At 34.9% G+C, this 13,241-nt stretch overlaps 1 protein-coding gene across 1 annotated transcript in view; it reads left to right on the plus strand.

Annotated features, from left to right (window-relative positions):
* PITX1 (paired like homeodomain 1) overlaps positions 1–6,249 on the plus strand; it is a 213,809-nt gene extending 207,560 nt beyond the window's left edge. The window contains exon 4 of the mRNA XM_044069222.1: positions 5,366–6,249. Within this exon, the coding sequence (XP_043925157.1) occupies positions 5,366–5,914 (549 nt within the window). The 3' untranslated portion in view covers positions 5,915–6,249. The remainder of the gene's footprint in view (positions 1–5,365) is intronic.
* Positions 6,250–13,241: the final 6,992 nt, after the last annotated feature.

A 13,241-nucleotide genomic window follows, 5' to 3' on the forward strand; every position in this document is an offset into this window, starting at 1 on the left:
ATTCTAACAGAAACCAGTGCAATAAAGTACATTCGACATCTAAATTCTGGTCATAAACTTTAGCCTTAAAACAATGGGCATGAAACCTTCATCCAGATGTAGTGGAGCCGAATTCTAACATGAAAGGGTCACAACATGCTTCACTGGGCCAGTAGAGTGCAATGTTGTAAAAAAAATAAAACAAAATCCATGTCAGCAGAACCAGCAGCAAAGAGTCCAATATTAAGTGTTTTATTAACATCCACTTTTCGTTCAAGAAAACTGAACTTCTTCAGACAAACATCAAAAGGTAACAAATGTAAAAAAACTCCTTAAATACACAATTAACAACACATGGTGCATTTGAATGGACCAACCAACTGGTTAAAACTCGCTGACATCAATGTATGGGAAAAAGCTGATCTCAAAGCTTCTTAAAGTGCTACTGCATACAAAAGTCAGGTCTTTACAAATTATGTTTTGAAATCAAACAACTGACCAAAATAAAATGAAAAATTGTCAATGAAAATGTGTCTGAACGTAAAATGTTTAAAACCAAGAAAAACAAAACATGATGAATGGAACCGATTTGCTGACAAAAAATAAGAAGTAAAACATAAAAAATAATGTCATAAATTTTATCTCTGCCTAATGCTTAATATCTTCTTGTTTTCTTTTACATTTTTATTCACAACCAATTCTCTTGTGATTAACATCACATTTATATTTTTGCCCCAAAATGACTTATTTCTTCTTTTGTTTCCTTTAAAAATAAAATTGTCATATTGTCAAATTCTTTATTTTTCCTTATTGTTTTGAGCAATTTGTTCTCCATCTTATATGTTACATCTTGTACCTCTGCAGCCTTGTCACATACTGCATTTAATTACTTAGTTTCACTCATTTAATTATCTTACCTTCTTTGTCTGCATAATTTCTATTTTTCTTTAAAAGCAACCCAGTATGCCCCTGTTAATAATGCAATTCTCTCATAACTTTATACAGATATGTTAGGGTTTTTCATTCAGCCCACTTAATTTCTTTCATATTATTTAATTTTCCAGTCAATCTTTTCACTAATTTCTCCACTTTAAGAATTTCGCTAAGTCCCATATTTAAAAAAATGCATTGAAATAGCTATTTCATATTATTGTCTAACTTGCTTAAAATAATTGTTTGCTCTCTTGATTAAATAGATAGTATCAACACACAGAAGGAGGACCCAGCATCATAGATTAGTACTAAGCTAACTGCCCTTGAGAGCCACTTAAAGCCGAGCCAATTATCCCTTGTGAGACTCAAATCCTGCACTTTGTGTTTGTAAGGCAAACACCTTAACCATTACGCCACCCTCCCAACCCTGGGACTTTAACTCCTATACTTTCACATTGATCCATTAGTACTGTGCTATAGACCTGCAATAACATAAACACTGTTCCAAGTCAGACTGTTGTAACATGACTGGCAAGGGATTTCTCTTATCCTTAATAAATATAAGGGAAAAATCATATTTGTAGACAAATATTCAGTTAAACTGCAATACCAATTGTGCATCAGAATCTTATCTGAACTTTTAGCTTAGGTTTATTACCAGTCATACCAAGAAAATGGATGATACAGTAAAATATTCCTCCTTATTTACAGACTTTAATTACAACCCAGAAATCTTTCTATTAAGGTTGAGAAAAAATAACTGTATGATGACATTACTCATTGTAACCAGGAACAGATATATGAAATACTGCTATTGTCCAGCAAGGGACCTCCACTCTTGTAAAAATTCTTATTACTTACAGATAAGTCAAATAATGTTGCAGGAGACTCGCTCTACTCCCAATGCCTTGCTAAACTCTGAAATAGTATCCCCACACAAATAAAACTCTCTGACAAACTTGGTAGTTTTAAATCACTGCTTAAACAACATCCTAACCAATCCTGGCCCTGCACATGCTCACCACAACATTAAGACTTTGTGTTCACCATACAATACCCTCCAAGTACTCTCCTTAAACAGTATACTCTCAAACTCTCACTGAAATGACAAAGCAAGTTTTGTACATAATTACTGCCTGTATAATCCACTAAGTTGCCCATGGGCTTTCTCTTTAGTAACTTCCACCTCTGTAAAATCTTAGAATGTATAAATGTAACTACTTTTTGTGTATAAATGTAAATATGTAGAATGTAAATAGAAATATAAACTGTGACTATTATTTGTGTATAAATGTAAAAAGAAATGTAATTACACTGTGTTTAACTGGAACTTAGTATAAGCAGTGTAAGCACATGGAGCTTTTTTCCTGGGCATCTGATGAAAATGAGCATTACCCAGTCCTACTTTCCCAATAAACAATGCCAAATAAATAAATAAATAAATAATATACTTGCAAGGTTACCCTTCAGCTTACTCAAAGTCCTTCAAGTGGAAGCTAAGAGCTGGGTATTTTGTAGAGCCTTATTGAGCAAAAGACTCCAACAGCAGAGAAACCCTCATCAAGAGAGATGCACATTTCACCTGAAGAAACAAAAGTGTGTCGGCATACTAACTCATGAATACACAATGGCATGTAAGTCTTTAATAATGCATTCATTCTAATAAAGTAGAATATACTGGCTCTAGTCATGATTTGTCCTTGCTTGGGTTATTCAGTGCAGCACAAGTGGAGAGTCAAGCTATGATATAAAAATATTAAGTTATAAAAAGACATTTTTATGTACAAGTACCTCAGGAGTATCTGCCAGTTAAAGCAAAAGTCAACCCAACCAGGGGAAACCCTAAAAGAACAGAGGAAACATGTCAAAAATATTTGTAAGTCTGTCTTAAACCAAGGCATAATGGGAGATATGCTCATTTGCTGTGAAGAAATAAAAGTGCTTCAGCATACTGGCTCATGACTGAACAGTGACACTAGGTCTTTATTTCTACACCAATGAAATGATACATGAAAGTAAACTACCAGTAAAATGACAGGATAGATATGTTGACTCAAATCGTGATATGATTCGGTGTTCATGGTTGGCACTTTGTTGATTAACTGTATTTGACCATGTTTGTGCTTTAATGTGCTTTGTCATACATACTCCATTATCCTGTATCTGAAAATGAAATGTCAAAGAGTACACAAATTAATTAATGCAATGTACAGAATTTCCAAATGATTCAGAATGACCAAGCAATTCTAGTGTGTTTCTTTCAATAAATATCCATTTGCAAAAAAGAATAATGAATGGACACTTTTAGTTTTTTGGGGAGGTGCTGCTAGTACTGCTACTAATGAAGTATGATAAACTAGCATTAATCTCTAATGAAGTTCCTTATACCCACTGTGGTCAAAGAGTATGCAATTAACCAAAGCAGACTTAAGAAATCCTCTGTGAATTACAACTGCTCAAACTGTGGTTCTGCAAACTTATGGAAGGTGGGCATTGCACTGACACGAGACTAAAACATACTAATGTCACTGCATCTTGGGGAGCAGATGTTCTCTGATATGGTTAGTATAAGCAGTATGATTGTAGGGGAAATAAATGCAGTGCCTAATGCAAAAATTGGTTTTATCAACTTTTTTAAAATAATTTGTACAGTAAGTGAGAAATGTGGAAAGATGTACAACCATAAAACTTAATGAAAAGCATAATCATAATTTATTAGATGCAAAAGCAAGAGTTTTTGTTAGCTTGCTCTTGATAAATTACATCAACCCCAGTACAGTTGTGTGGTTAGGATAAAATAACCAGACTGTGCATGCACTATAGAAGTAAAGAAGCTGTGACGCTACACTAAGATTATGCATATGGCCTATCCTGCAGTTCTCATTTGTTATCATTATAAATTTAAATGAGAAATGGCCATGATATTGTTGCATAAATGTTTTATGCTCTTAATTGCTTTAAGAGTTGTTTACCTTTCTTTGACAAAATAGTCCTTTCTGCTTTTGCCGTTTTGTTTTGTTTCATCATGTTTTCATTTGTGCTCATGTCGGAGCTAGTTTAGTGACTAACCACAGGGATTTCTACCAATTATCCTTTGTTACATTCTAAGGGCCATCATACAGTATGACTGAGGTTTGCTGTCAGAGGTACCAACAACATAGAGCCCTGGCACTTTATTACATATGGATGACAATAGCGCCAGGATTGTCTATGAAAAAGGAGGACAAGCAATTACTTATTAAGTTAAATAAGCAAGTAACTAAGTACAGCTGAAGTCAAAGAATAAGGTCTGTGTTTGTCACTGCTATTTTCATGTTGATAAACCAGTAAGTAAGCAGAAGTATTGCTATTATTTAAATCAAATAAATCTAAATCAAATAAAGTAAACATCTATGTATTCAATATGTAACCATATCTGATATCCTGAATCACTCATGAAATATTTATTTATATACATGATTCAGAAAGAAAACCTAAATAATTTACATGACAAACCTTTGATTTTCTAATGTTTTGTTTGCATTTTAGTGTTTTGGTTCTATGAGATGTCTTAATTTGCACTCTTGTCTTCTACAAGATAAATATTTGGAATGTTTTTAAAATGAAGACAATATTTTGAGGGTAATGTGAAATATATGGCATTAATTATTATGTTTGCAAAAAATGTTCCATTTTTTTCTTCAGATATTATAACTAAAATATTTAAAATTCTGTAGGTAATAACATTTTCCATTTGACTAAACTTATATTTAAACTAACTATCTGAAACTGCCAAGGTCCTAATTTGTAAATTAGCAAATACGTTTATCACACCATTTTTAAAGTCAGATTAAAGTAAGGTAAACTCATTATCGTAAATACACTGACCAGCACTCAACCTTTCTAAATAAAAATACAATTAATCTAGAGCATTCTTATTTATTTTATTTATTCATTCATTTATTTACATTCTCAGAGAATAAACCTTTCTTGATAAAATACGTTTTACTATAACATTATTCTTAATTTATTTTATGCTTTTATTGTCAAGTAAGTAAACCAGATTATAACAATCTTTTAGCTATGATCTTGTTACAAAAATAAAACATATAGTGAAAGGAATGACATGAATAAAACATACAAATGGATTTAGAGCATGTAAGTTTACAGCTAATATTAAACAGCAAAAAAAGTTTATATGATATGTGTACTCAGACATTGTGAGTAAAACCTAATAAGTAATAACTCAAGTTAACAAAACTAGTGCTGTTGTGTAACATCTACAGGTATTCATGTATACACAATCGATGTGCAATATAGACAGAGGGTATATGTGAGAATAATAGCTTCTTCTGATTATTAACATTCAGAAATTAGTTTTCAGAAATACAATAATATAATCATTTAGTTTCATTCTGCACCAGTCTACTTGTGAACCTATACATATAACTGACCCGTGTGTTTTTTTCTACAGGTGTGGTTTAAGAACCGAAGAGCTAAATGGAGAAAGAGGGAGCGTAACCAACAGATGGACCTGTGCAAAAATGGCTATGTTCCGCAGTTCAATGGCCTAATGCAACCATATGATGATATGTACACCGGTTATCATTATAACAACTGGGCAGCTAAAAGCCTAACACCAGCTCCACTGTCTACTAAAAGTTTTACTTTTTTCAACTCAATGAGTCCACTGTCTTCACAAACCATGTTCTCTGCACCCAGCAGCATTTCATCAATGGGTATGTCATCTACCATGGGACATTCAGCAGTGCCAGGCATGCCAGCCTCCAGTTTAAATAATATCAATAACATAAATAACATTGGTGGCTCATCCCTCAATTCTGCCATGTCTTCAGCAGCTTGCCCCTATGGACCTCCGGCTTCTCCTTATAGTGTCTATAGGGACACTTGTAATTCAAGCTTGGCTAGTCTAAGACTTAAATCAAAACAGCACTCCACATTTGGCTATAGCAGTTTACAAAGCCCCGGATCTAGCCTAAATGCCTGCCAGTACAACAGTTGACAGATTAAATATATGGCATCATTGACTGATACCTAATGGACTACATATGTGTTGAAAACCACAACAAAATCAAAACCATGGATTAGCTGCAATTTTATTCAATCTTTTTGTGGATTATGCGGGTTTTGTGTGTTTACTTGAACTTGCACATAAATTTCTATCCTCCACTTTTTAGGGAACCCAGTGGAAGGAATGATTGAGGTAATGGATATGGGACACGGGCATCAGATGAAATAAAAAAGTTTATGGCTGAAGAATAATGTACATATACATTTTAAAGGAGCATATCATTTACTATTGGATACAAGACTCAGTATATGTGTGTATATGCATGTGTGTGTGTGTGTGTGTGTGTGTGTGTGTGTGTGTGTGTGTGTGTGTGTGTGTGTGTGTGTGTGTGTGATGTGGAAGTACGTACACATATATATTGTGTACATAAATACAAACACATACATGTTTTACCACATGCAATGGTGTTACGTGAAATGCTTAGCTTTGTAAAACCGCATGAATTTTGTGCTGTCACTGAAGCTTTAGGAATGTTAAGCATTCCTGAGAGCTATGGTACTTTGTGATATTTTACTAAAAGCCACAGGCTTTCTTGTATTGCCTTGCATATCAAACAGTATAAACAAATCAATGCTGTACATTTTATCAATATACATTCTTAAGAATTTTGTACTTGTTATAATTATAATAGAATGCAATTTGGTGTAATGACTTTCGTGGAGTCACAAAAATGTAATCACTAGAAAAACGTCTGCAGATTTAGAACATTCCATTTAAATTATGTAGAGCCGTGGGTACTTTATGACTACAACTTCTGAATACAATTTTGAAAGACATTTTTTTTACTTTAAAAGATGCACCAAAGCAAACTGCATGTATAAATGTAAGTAGCATAATTTAAAACAGAAGTACTTTCTAAATCTGTACATAAGTATGTTATCAAATCTTAAAATAAGCATTCATAGAATTAAAGATGTTTGTATGTAAGTAAAATTTCTCCAATGGTAGGGTGTTTTAAATGTAATAAAACTTGTTTACGATGTGACTCCATATGCAGGAACATTACAAATTATTTCTATGACCATGTGTCACTAAATACATGTATAAAACAATGACGTTTGATTGCAGGCATATTTGTATTACTTCTTTTGTGCTTATTTTGTGCAAACGTGATATATATATATAAATAAATAAATAAATATATAAGTAAATACACCCTTATAACCAATACAGAACTCAGACATAAGCACAGAATAAGCTATTTCCCATGTATTTTCACAACTGTGGTAACCCTCTTTTGAGTATATGATACTGTTGTGGAAAAAAGGTGCCGTATGTTGTTTTATAAATTATGTTTTCATGAATTTTTCTTTTGTTGTTGTTGAAAAGTGCATGTGATTAAAATTAAAGCATAAATTTAATGAAATTCATTTTTATTATAAAAAAAATATTTCACTGTAACAGTTTAAACATGGGGATCATTTTCCTAGCCCTGGAACTGCAGATCATGGTTTGGAGATTCTGTTATAATTATCAAATGGTACCAAGTTTGTAGCAACAAAGAAGACAACATTTGAATAACAACATTGTGTAGCAACTGTTTAATCCTAACTTGTAAATTCATTATACTGAAAGATATGCTGGCAGGCAGTATCTGAATTTAATGATGATATCACAGTCTGAGATAAAGATCTGAAATTTAGGGGACTCAAAAATGAATGGAGATGCAGTTAACAGAGTCATGCAAAATGCAAATGCATTGTAATTAAAAAAAAAATCAACAAAACAATTTTCGACATACAGTAATGGAGAGTGGGATAACAAAAATAATCTTGGCTACCACTGAGGAAAAGGAAGCAATGTGATATCCTGAAATACCACAAGGATGTGTGAGCAGCAGAGAAAGGAATGTTGATGTTTTACAAAGGGGATTCTGTTGAAAAAGAAGGTGAACACCTTTTATTTCTACTTAATCTGCAGGCTGGGTAACAAATTATTCAGTCATGATCAATCAATCATTAATATCCAGCATAAATCTACTAAAATAAATGTCACAAATATGTGGCAGCAAAATGTGTCAGTGAAAATTGCTCTGTGACACAAATTTATCCTGTTATACTGTAGTAGGAATATACATTCTTGGTAAGACAAGTCTCAGCCTGTTGTACTGTAGTAGGAATATACAGAGTACTGTACCCATTCTTGATAAGACAAGTCTCAGCCTGTTGTACTGTAGTAGGGATATACAGGGTACTGTACCCATTCTTGATAAGATGCATCTCAGTCTGTTATACTGTAGTAGGACTATACAGAGTACTGCACCCATTCTTAATAAGACACGTCTCAGCCTGTTATACTGCAGTATTAATGTACAGAGTACTGTACCCATTCTTGATAAGACACGTTTCAGCCTGTTATACTGTAGTAGGAATGTACAGAGTACTGTACCCATTCTTGATAAGACAAGTCTCAGCCTGTTATACTGTAGTAGGAATGTACAGAGTACTGTACCCATTCTTGATAAGATGCGTCTCAGCCTGTTATACTGTAGTAGGGATATACAGAGTACTGTACCCATTCTTGATAAGACACGTCTCAGCCTGTTATACTGTAGTAGGAATGTACAGAGTACTGTACCCATTCTTGATAAGACATGTCTCAGCCTGTTATACTGTAGTAGGAATGTACAGAGTACTGTACCCATTCTTGATAAGATGCGTCTCAGCCTGTTATACTGTAGTAGGTATATACAGAGTACTGTACCCATTCTTGATAAGACACGTCTCAGCCTGTTAAACTGTAGTAGGAATGTACATAGTACTGTACCCATTCTTGATAAGACAAGTCTCAGCCTGTTGTACTGTAGTAGGACTATACAGAGTACTGTACCCATTCTTGATAAGATGCGTCTCAGCCTGTTATACTGTAGTAGGACTATACAGAGTACTGTACCCATTCTTGATAAGACATGTCTCAGCCTGTTATACTGTAGTAGGAATGTACAGAGTACTTTACCCATTCTTGATAAGATGCATCTCCGTCTGTTATACTGTAGTAGGAATGTACAGAGTACTGTACCCATTCTTGATAAGACACGTCTCAGCCTGTTATACTGTAGTAGGAATGTACAGAGTACTGTACCCATTCTTGATAAGATGCGTCTCAGTCTGTTATACTGTAGTAGGACTATACAGAGTACTGTACCCATTCTTGATAAGACACGTCTCAGCCTGTTATACTGTAGTAGGAATGTACAGAGTACTGTACCCATTCTTGATAAGATGCATCTCAGTCTGTTATACCGTAGTAGGACTATGCAGAGTACTGTACCCATTCTTGATAACACACGTCTCAGTCTGTTATACTGTAGTAGGAATGTACATAGTACTGTACCCATTCTTGATAAGACAAGTCTCAGCCTGTTGTACTGTAGTAGGACTATACAGAGTACTGTACCCATTCTTGATAAGACAAGTCTCAGCCTGTTGTACTGTAGTAGGGATATACAGAGTACTGTACCCATTCTTGATAAGATGCATCTCAGCCTGTTATACTGTAGTAGGGATATACAGAGTACTGTACCCATTCTTGATAAGACAAGTCTCAGCCTGTTATACTGTAGTAGGGATATACAGAGTACTGTACCCATTCTTGATAAGATGCGTCTCAGCCTGTTATACTGTAGTAGTACTATACAGAGTACTGTACCCATTCTTGATAAGATGCGTCTCAGCCTGTTATACTGTAGTAGTACTATACAGAGTACTGTACCCATTCTTGATAAGATGCATCTCACCCTGTTATACTGTAGTAGGAATGTACAGAGTACTGTACCCATTTTTGATAGGATGCGTCTCAGCCTGTTATACTGTAGTAGGGATTTACAGAGTACTGTACCCATTCTTGATAAGATGTGTCTCAGCCTGTTATACTGTAGTAGGGATATACAGAGTACTGTACCCATTCTTGATAAGATACATCTCAGCCTGTTATACTGTAGTAGGAATGTACAGAGTACTGTACCCATTCTTGATAAGGTGCGTCTCAGTCTGTTATACTGTAGTAGGACTATACAGAGTACTGTACCCATTCTTGATAAGACACGTCTCAGCCTGTTATACTGTAGTAGGAATGTACAGAGTACTGTACCCATTCTTGATAAGACAAGTCTCAGCCTGTTATACTGTAGTAGGGATATACAGAGTACTGTACCCATTCTTAATAAGACGCATCTCAGTCTGTTATACTGTAGTAGGGATATACAGAGTACTGTACCCATTCTTGATAAGACAAGTCTCAGCCTGTTATACTGTAGTAGGACTATACAGAGTACTGTACCCATTCTTGATAAGATGCGTCTCAATCTGTTATACTGTAGTAGGACTATACAGAGTACTGTATCCATTCTTGATAAGATGCATCTCAGTCTGTTATACTGTAGTAGGGATATACAGAGTACTGTACCCATTCTTGATAAGCTGCGTCTCAGTCTGTTATACTGTAGTAGGACTATACAGAGTACTGTATCCATTCTTGATAAGATGCATCTCAGTCTGTTATACTGTAGTAGGAATGTACAGAGTACTGTACCCATTCTTGATAAGACGTGTCAAAGAATATATAAAAAAAAAACTAGATGTTGTTTCAAGGCAGTCACAATAGTGGAGGGCCTTAGACTTCCTGTGAAATAAATATGTCAATAAATTATGTGTGCATGAAAGATGAATGAGGTCAGTAAAATGTCTAAATATCCAGTAAGATATTAGGATAAAGAGATATAATGTGATCTTAGAAATAGTTGTTTGAGACAACAGAGACTATCATTAGAAACTTGTAGGAATAGATGCATTAGATACACAAATAAATGCTTTGCAGTTTCAATGGGTAAAATAGGTGAGACACATGATATGTTTTTTCATTAGGGGACTCAGAATTATTAAAACAATCATTTTAGATATACTGGAGTCTGAATTAAATGAAAAACGGAGCAGTAACTGAGCATTTAGCGTGGAAATAAGATAAATTGTTAGCTACTACCTTGTCAATAATAACATTAGTAACTGGTATCTAAAGGCAGGTGGATGATTGCGCACCATTTTTTTGTGAATCTGTGATACAGAGATCTTTCCCTATAGTAGAAATAAATATTACTTTGCTAGTACGACAGCAAAAGAAAACTGCTCTGTCATGGGAAGATTTGTATCAGTTTTCAACTGAGCAGTCAGCTTAATGCAAAGCAAACTACACTGACAAATAGTAGAGCCTGACAAACAAGCCCAGTTGAACCTTTTATACTAAGAGGCCAAAGAACTGGATAAGGGAGAAGGCGACATGGTCAGTTTATACTTCAGGCTTTCAACGTGGTTTCACATAGAATGCTGTTAAATAATTTGAGGCACACTGAAGCAGGTGTCGAATTGCTGAGCATGATTAGTAACTACAGACATGCAGATGAAATCCATGTTTTCAAAACCAGAAATTGTAAACTGAAACTGATGAGTTTGTACTGGTAGACATTAAAGGCAAAATAACACATTTATTTGTTTACAAAGGCAATTGCAGGATATATGAATACCTTCTGTAAAGGCATATAATAACTACGAAGGAGAAGGCATTTGGATTCTCAGCACAACTGTAGAACATACCTCTCATCCTCTTAGAGCAAGAAATCTGGACAAAGCAATAAATAAAAGGGGGACAAAGGCCCCAAAATAGGGACATTTTTGAATTACTAATTTTACAAACTTAGAAAGTTGATATAATAACAGGTTTTGCATTAGAATGCATTTTCTTAAGGTTATGAAGTCTGAAACTCAAATGTCTGCCGTTATTTTCTATCTTCGGTTTTTAATGATTTGCCTCTACTTTGCCAGAAAACTGCAATTTTATAAAAAAATGGATCAAAATATGAGGCAAAAATCTGGATATTCTGTGAAAACCTGTATAGTTGAGAGGTGTGCTGTAGAAGAAATGTCTTGTGTATGGCTACATCTATTAAATTTCCGTGTTTTTGTTTTAGAAATGATGAAAGTGGTATCTTGTGTCTAAGTCCTTTCATTCTTTCTTTTTAAGTGTATTTTGACTTATTAGAGCAATTCCTTTTGGTGGATATTCTTATAATTAAAACATCCTAATTTGCCTCTTTTTAAAACTTCATGCTATTAGTAATGTCCTCTCGAGCTAGGAATGTATTATACACGTCAAAGTGCACATTGTCTTAGATCAGGGTTTAGTAAATCATTTTGTATAGTGCAAGCAAGTTTGTGCTTTGTGGAATGGGAACATGGTTATTTGTGTGATCCACAGATTTAGCATAAGATCACAGTATATCCTACTCTTCCTGCCTTGTTGCAACATAGAGAATAAATAGCTTTTCCAAACACCCCTTGAACTGAAGTTTCATGATTCAGGAGGCTTGCATAGTAACAGCACAGGGACCTGTCACATAAAAAGAAAAAAAAAATGCATGTGCAGTCTTGGAAATGATGGCAGAGTTGTAGATGGACATTAGGTTGGGCAAGACAGATTTCACATGGTGCTGTACCAGATGTTATTTGGACACTAACAATGTAGCACTGTAGTGGTTTTCTCCTTCTTGGCAGGGCCAGCATATTGCTGCTTAGTGTCTTTACACTTCCCTAGCAATAGTTAAATATGTGTAAATCAGCTGTACTGTGGATTTCATTCATGAGTTGTTACTTTGTACAAGCTTTCATCTTTGCAGAAAGTGAATCAGCATATAAACTGACACATTTGCTGGAGATGTTGTGGAGTAAGAGAGGAACAACTATACACTGCATCATGCTAGGGACAGTATAGCAACTGCATGGTAGGTAACACATAATATGAAATGTACCATGGACACAATCACAACTGAGTGTATAGTTCTTGGTAAAGTAATGTATATATCTATGTCAGAGATTAGAATGTAGTGGGGTGGGGCATATGTATATGTCGATGTCAGAAATGAGAGTGCACTGGGGTGGGGCATATGTCCATGTCTGTGTTAGAAATGAGAGTGCAATGGGGTGGGTCATATGTCTATGTTGGAAATGAGAGAGCAGCGGGGTAGGGCATATGTCTATGTTAGAAATGAGAGTGCAATTGGGTAGGACATATGTCTATATCTATGTTAGAAATTAGAGTGCAATGGGGTGGGGCATATGTCTATGTTAGAAATGAGAGTACAGTGTGGTGGGGCATATGTCTAAGTCTACATTAGAAATAAGAAGTGCAGTGTGGTGGATCATATGTCTATGTTAGAAATTAAAGTGCAATGGGGTGGGGCATATGCCTGTGTTAGAAATGAGAGTGCAAT

The sequence above is a fragment of the Protopterus annectens genome, chromosome 4.part0, assembly GCF_019279795.1.
Source record: "Protopterus annectens isolate FY-2018-M chromosome 4.part0, PAN1.0, whole genome shotgun sequence".
Classification (NCBI taxonomy): domain Eukaryota; kingdom Metazoa; phylum Chordata; order Ceratodontiformes; family Protopteridae; genus Protopterus; species Protopterus annectens.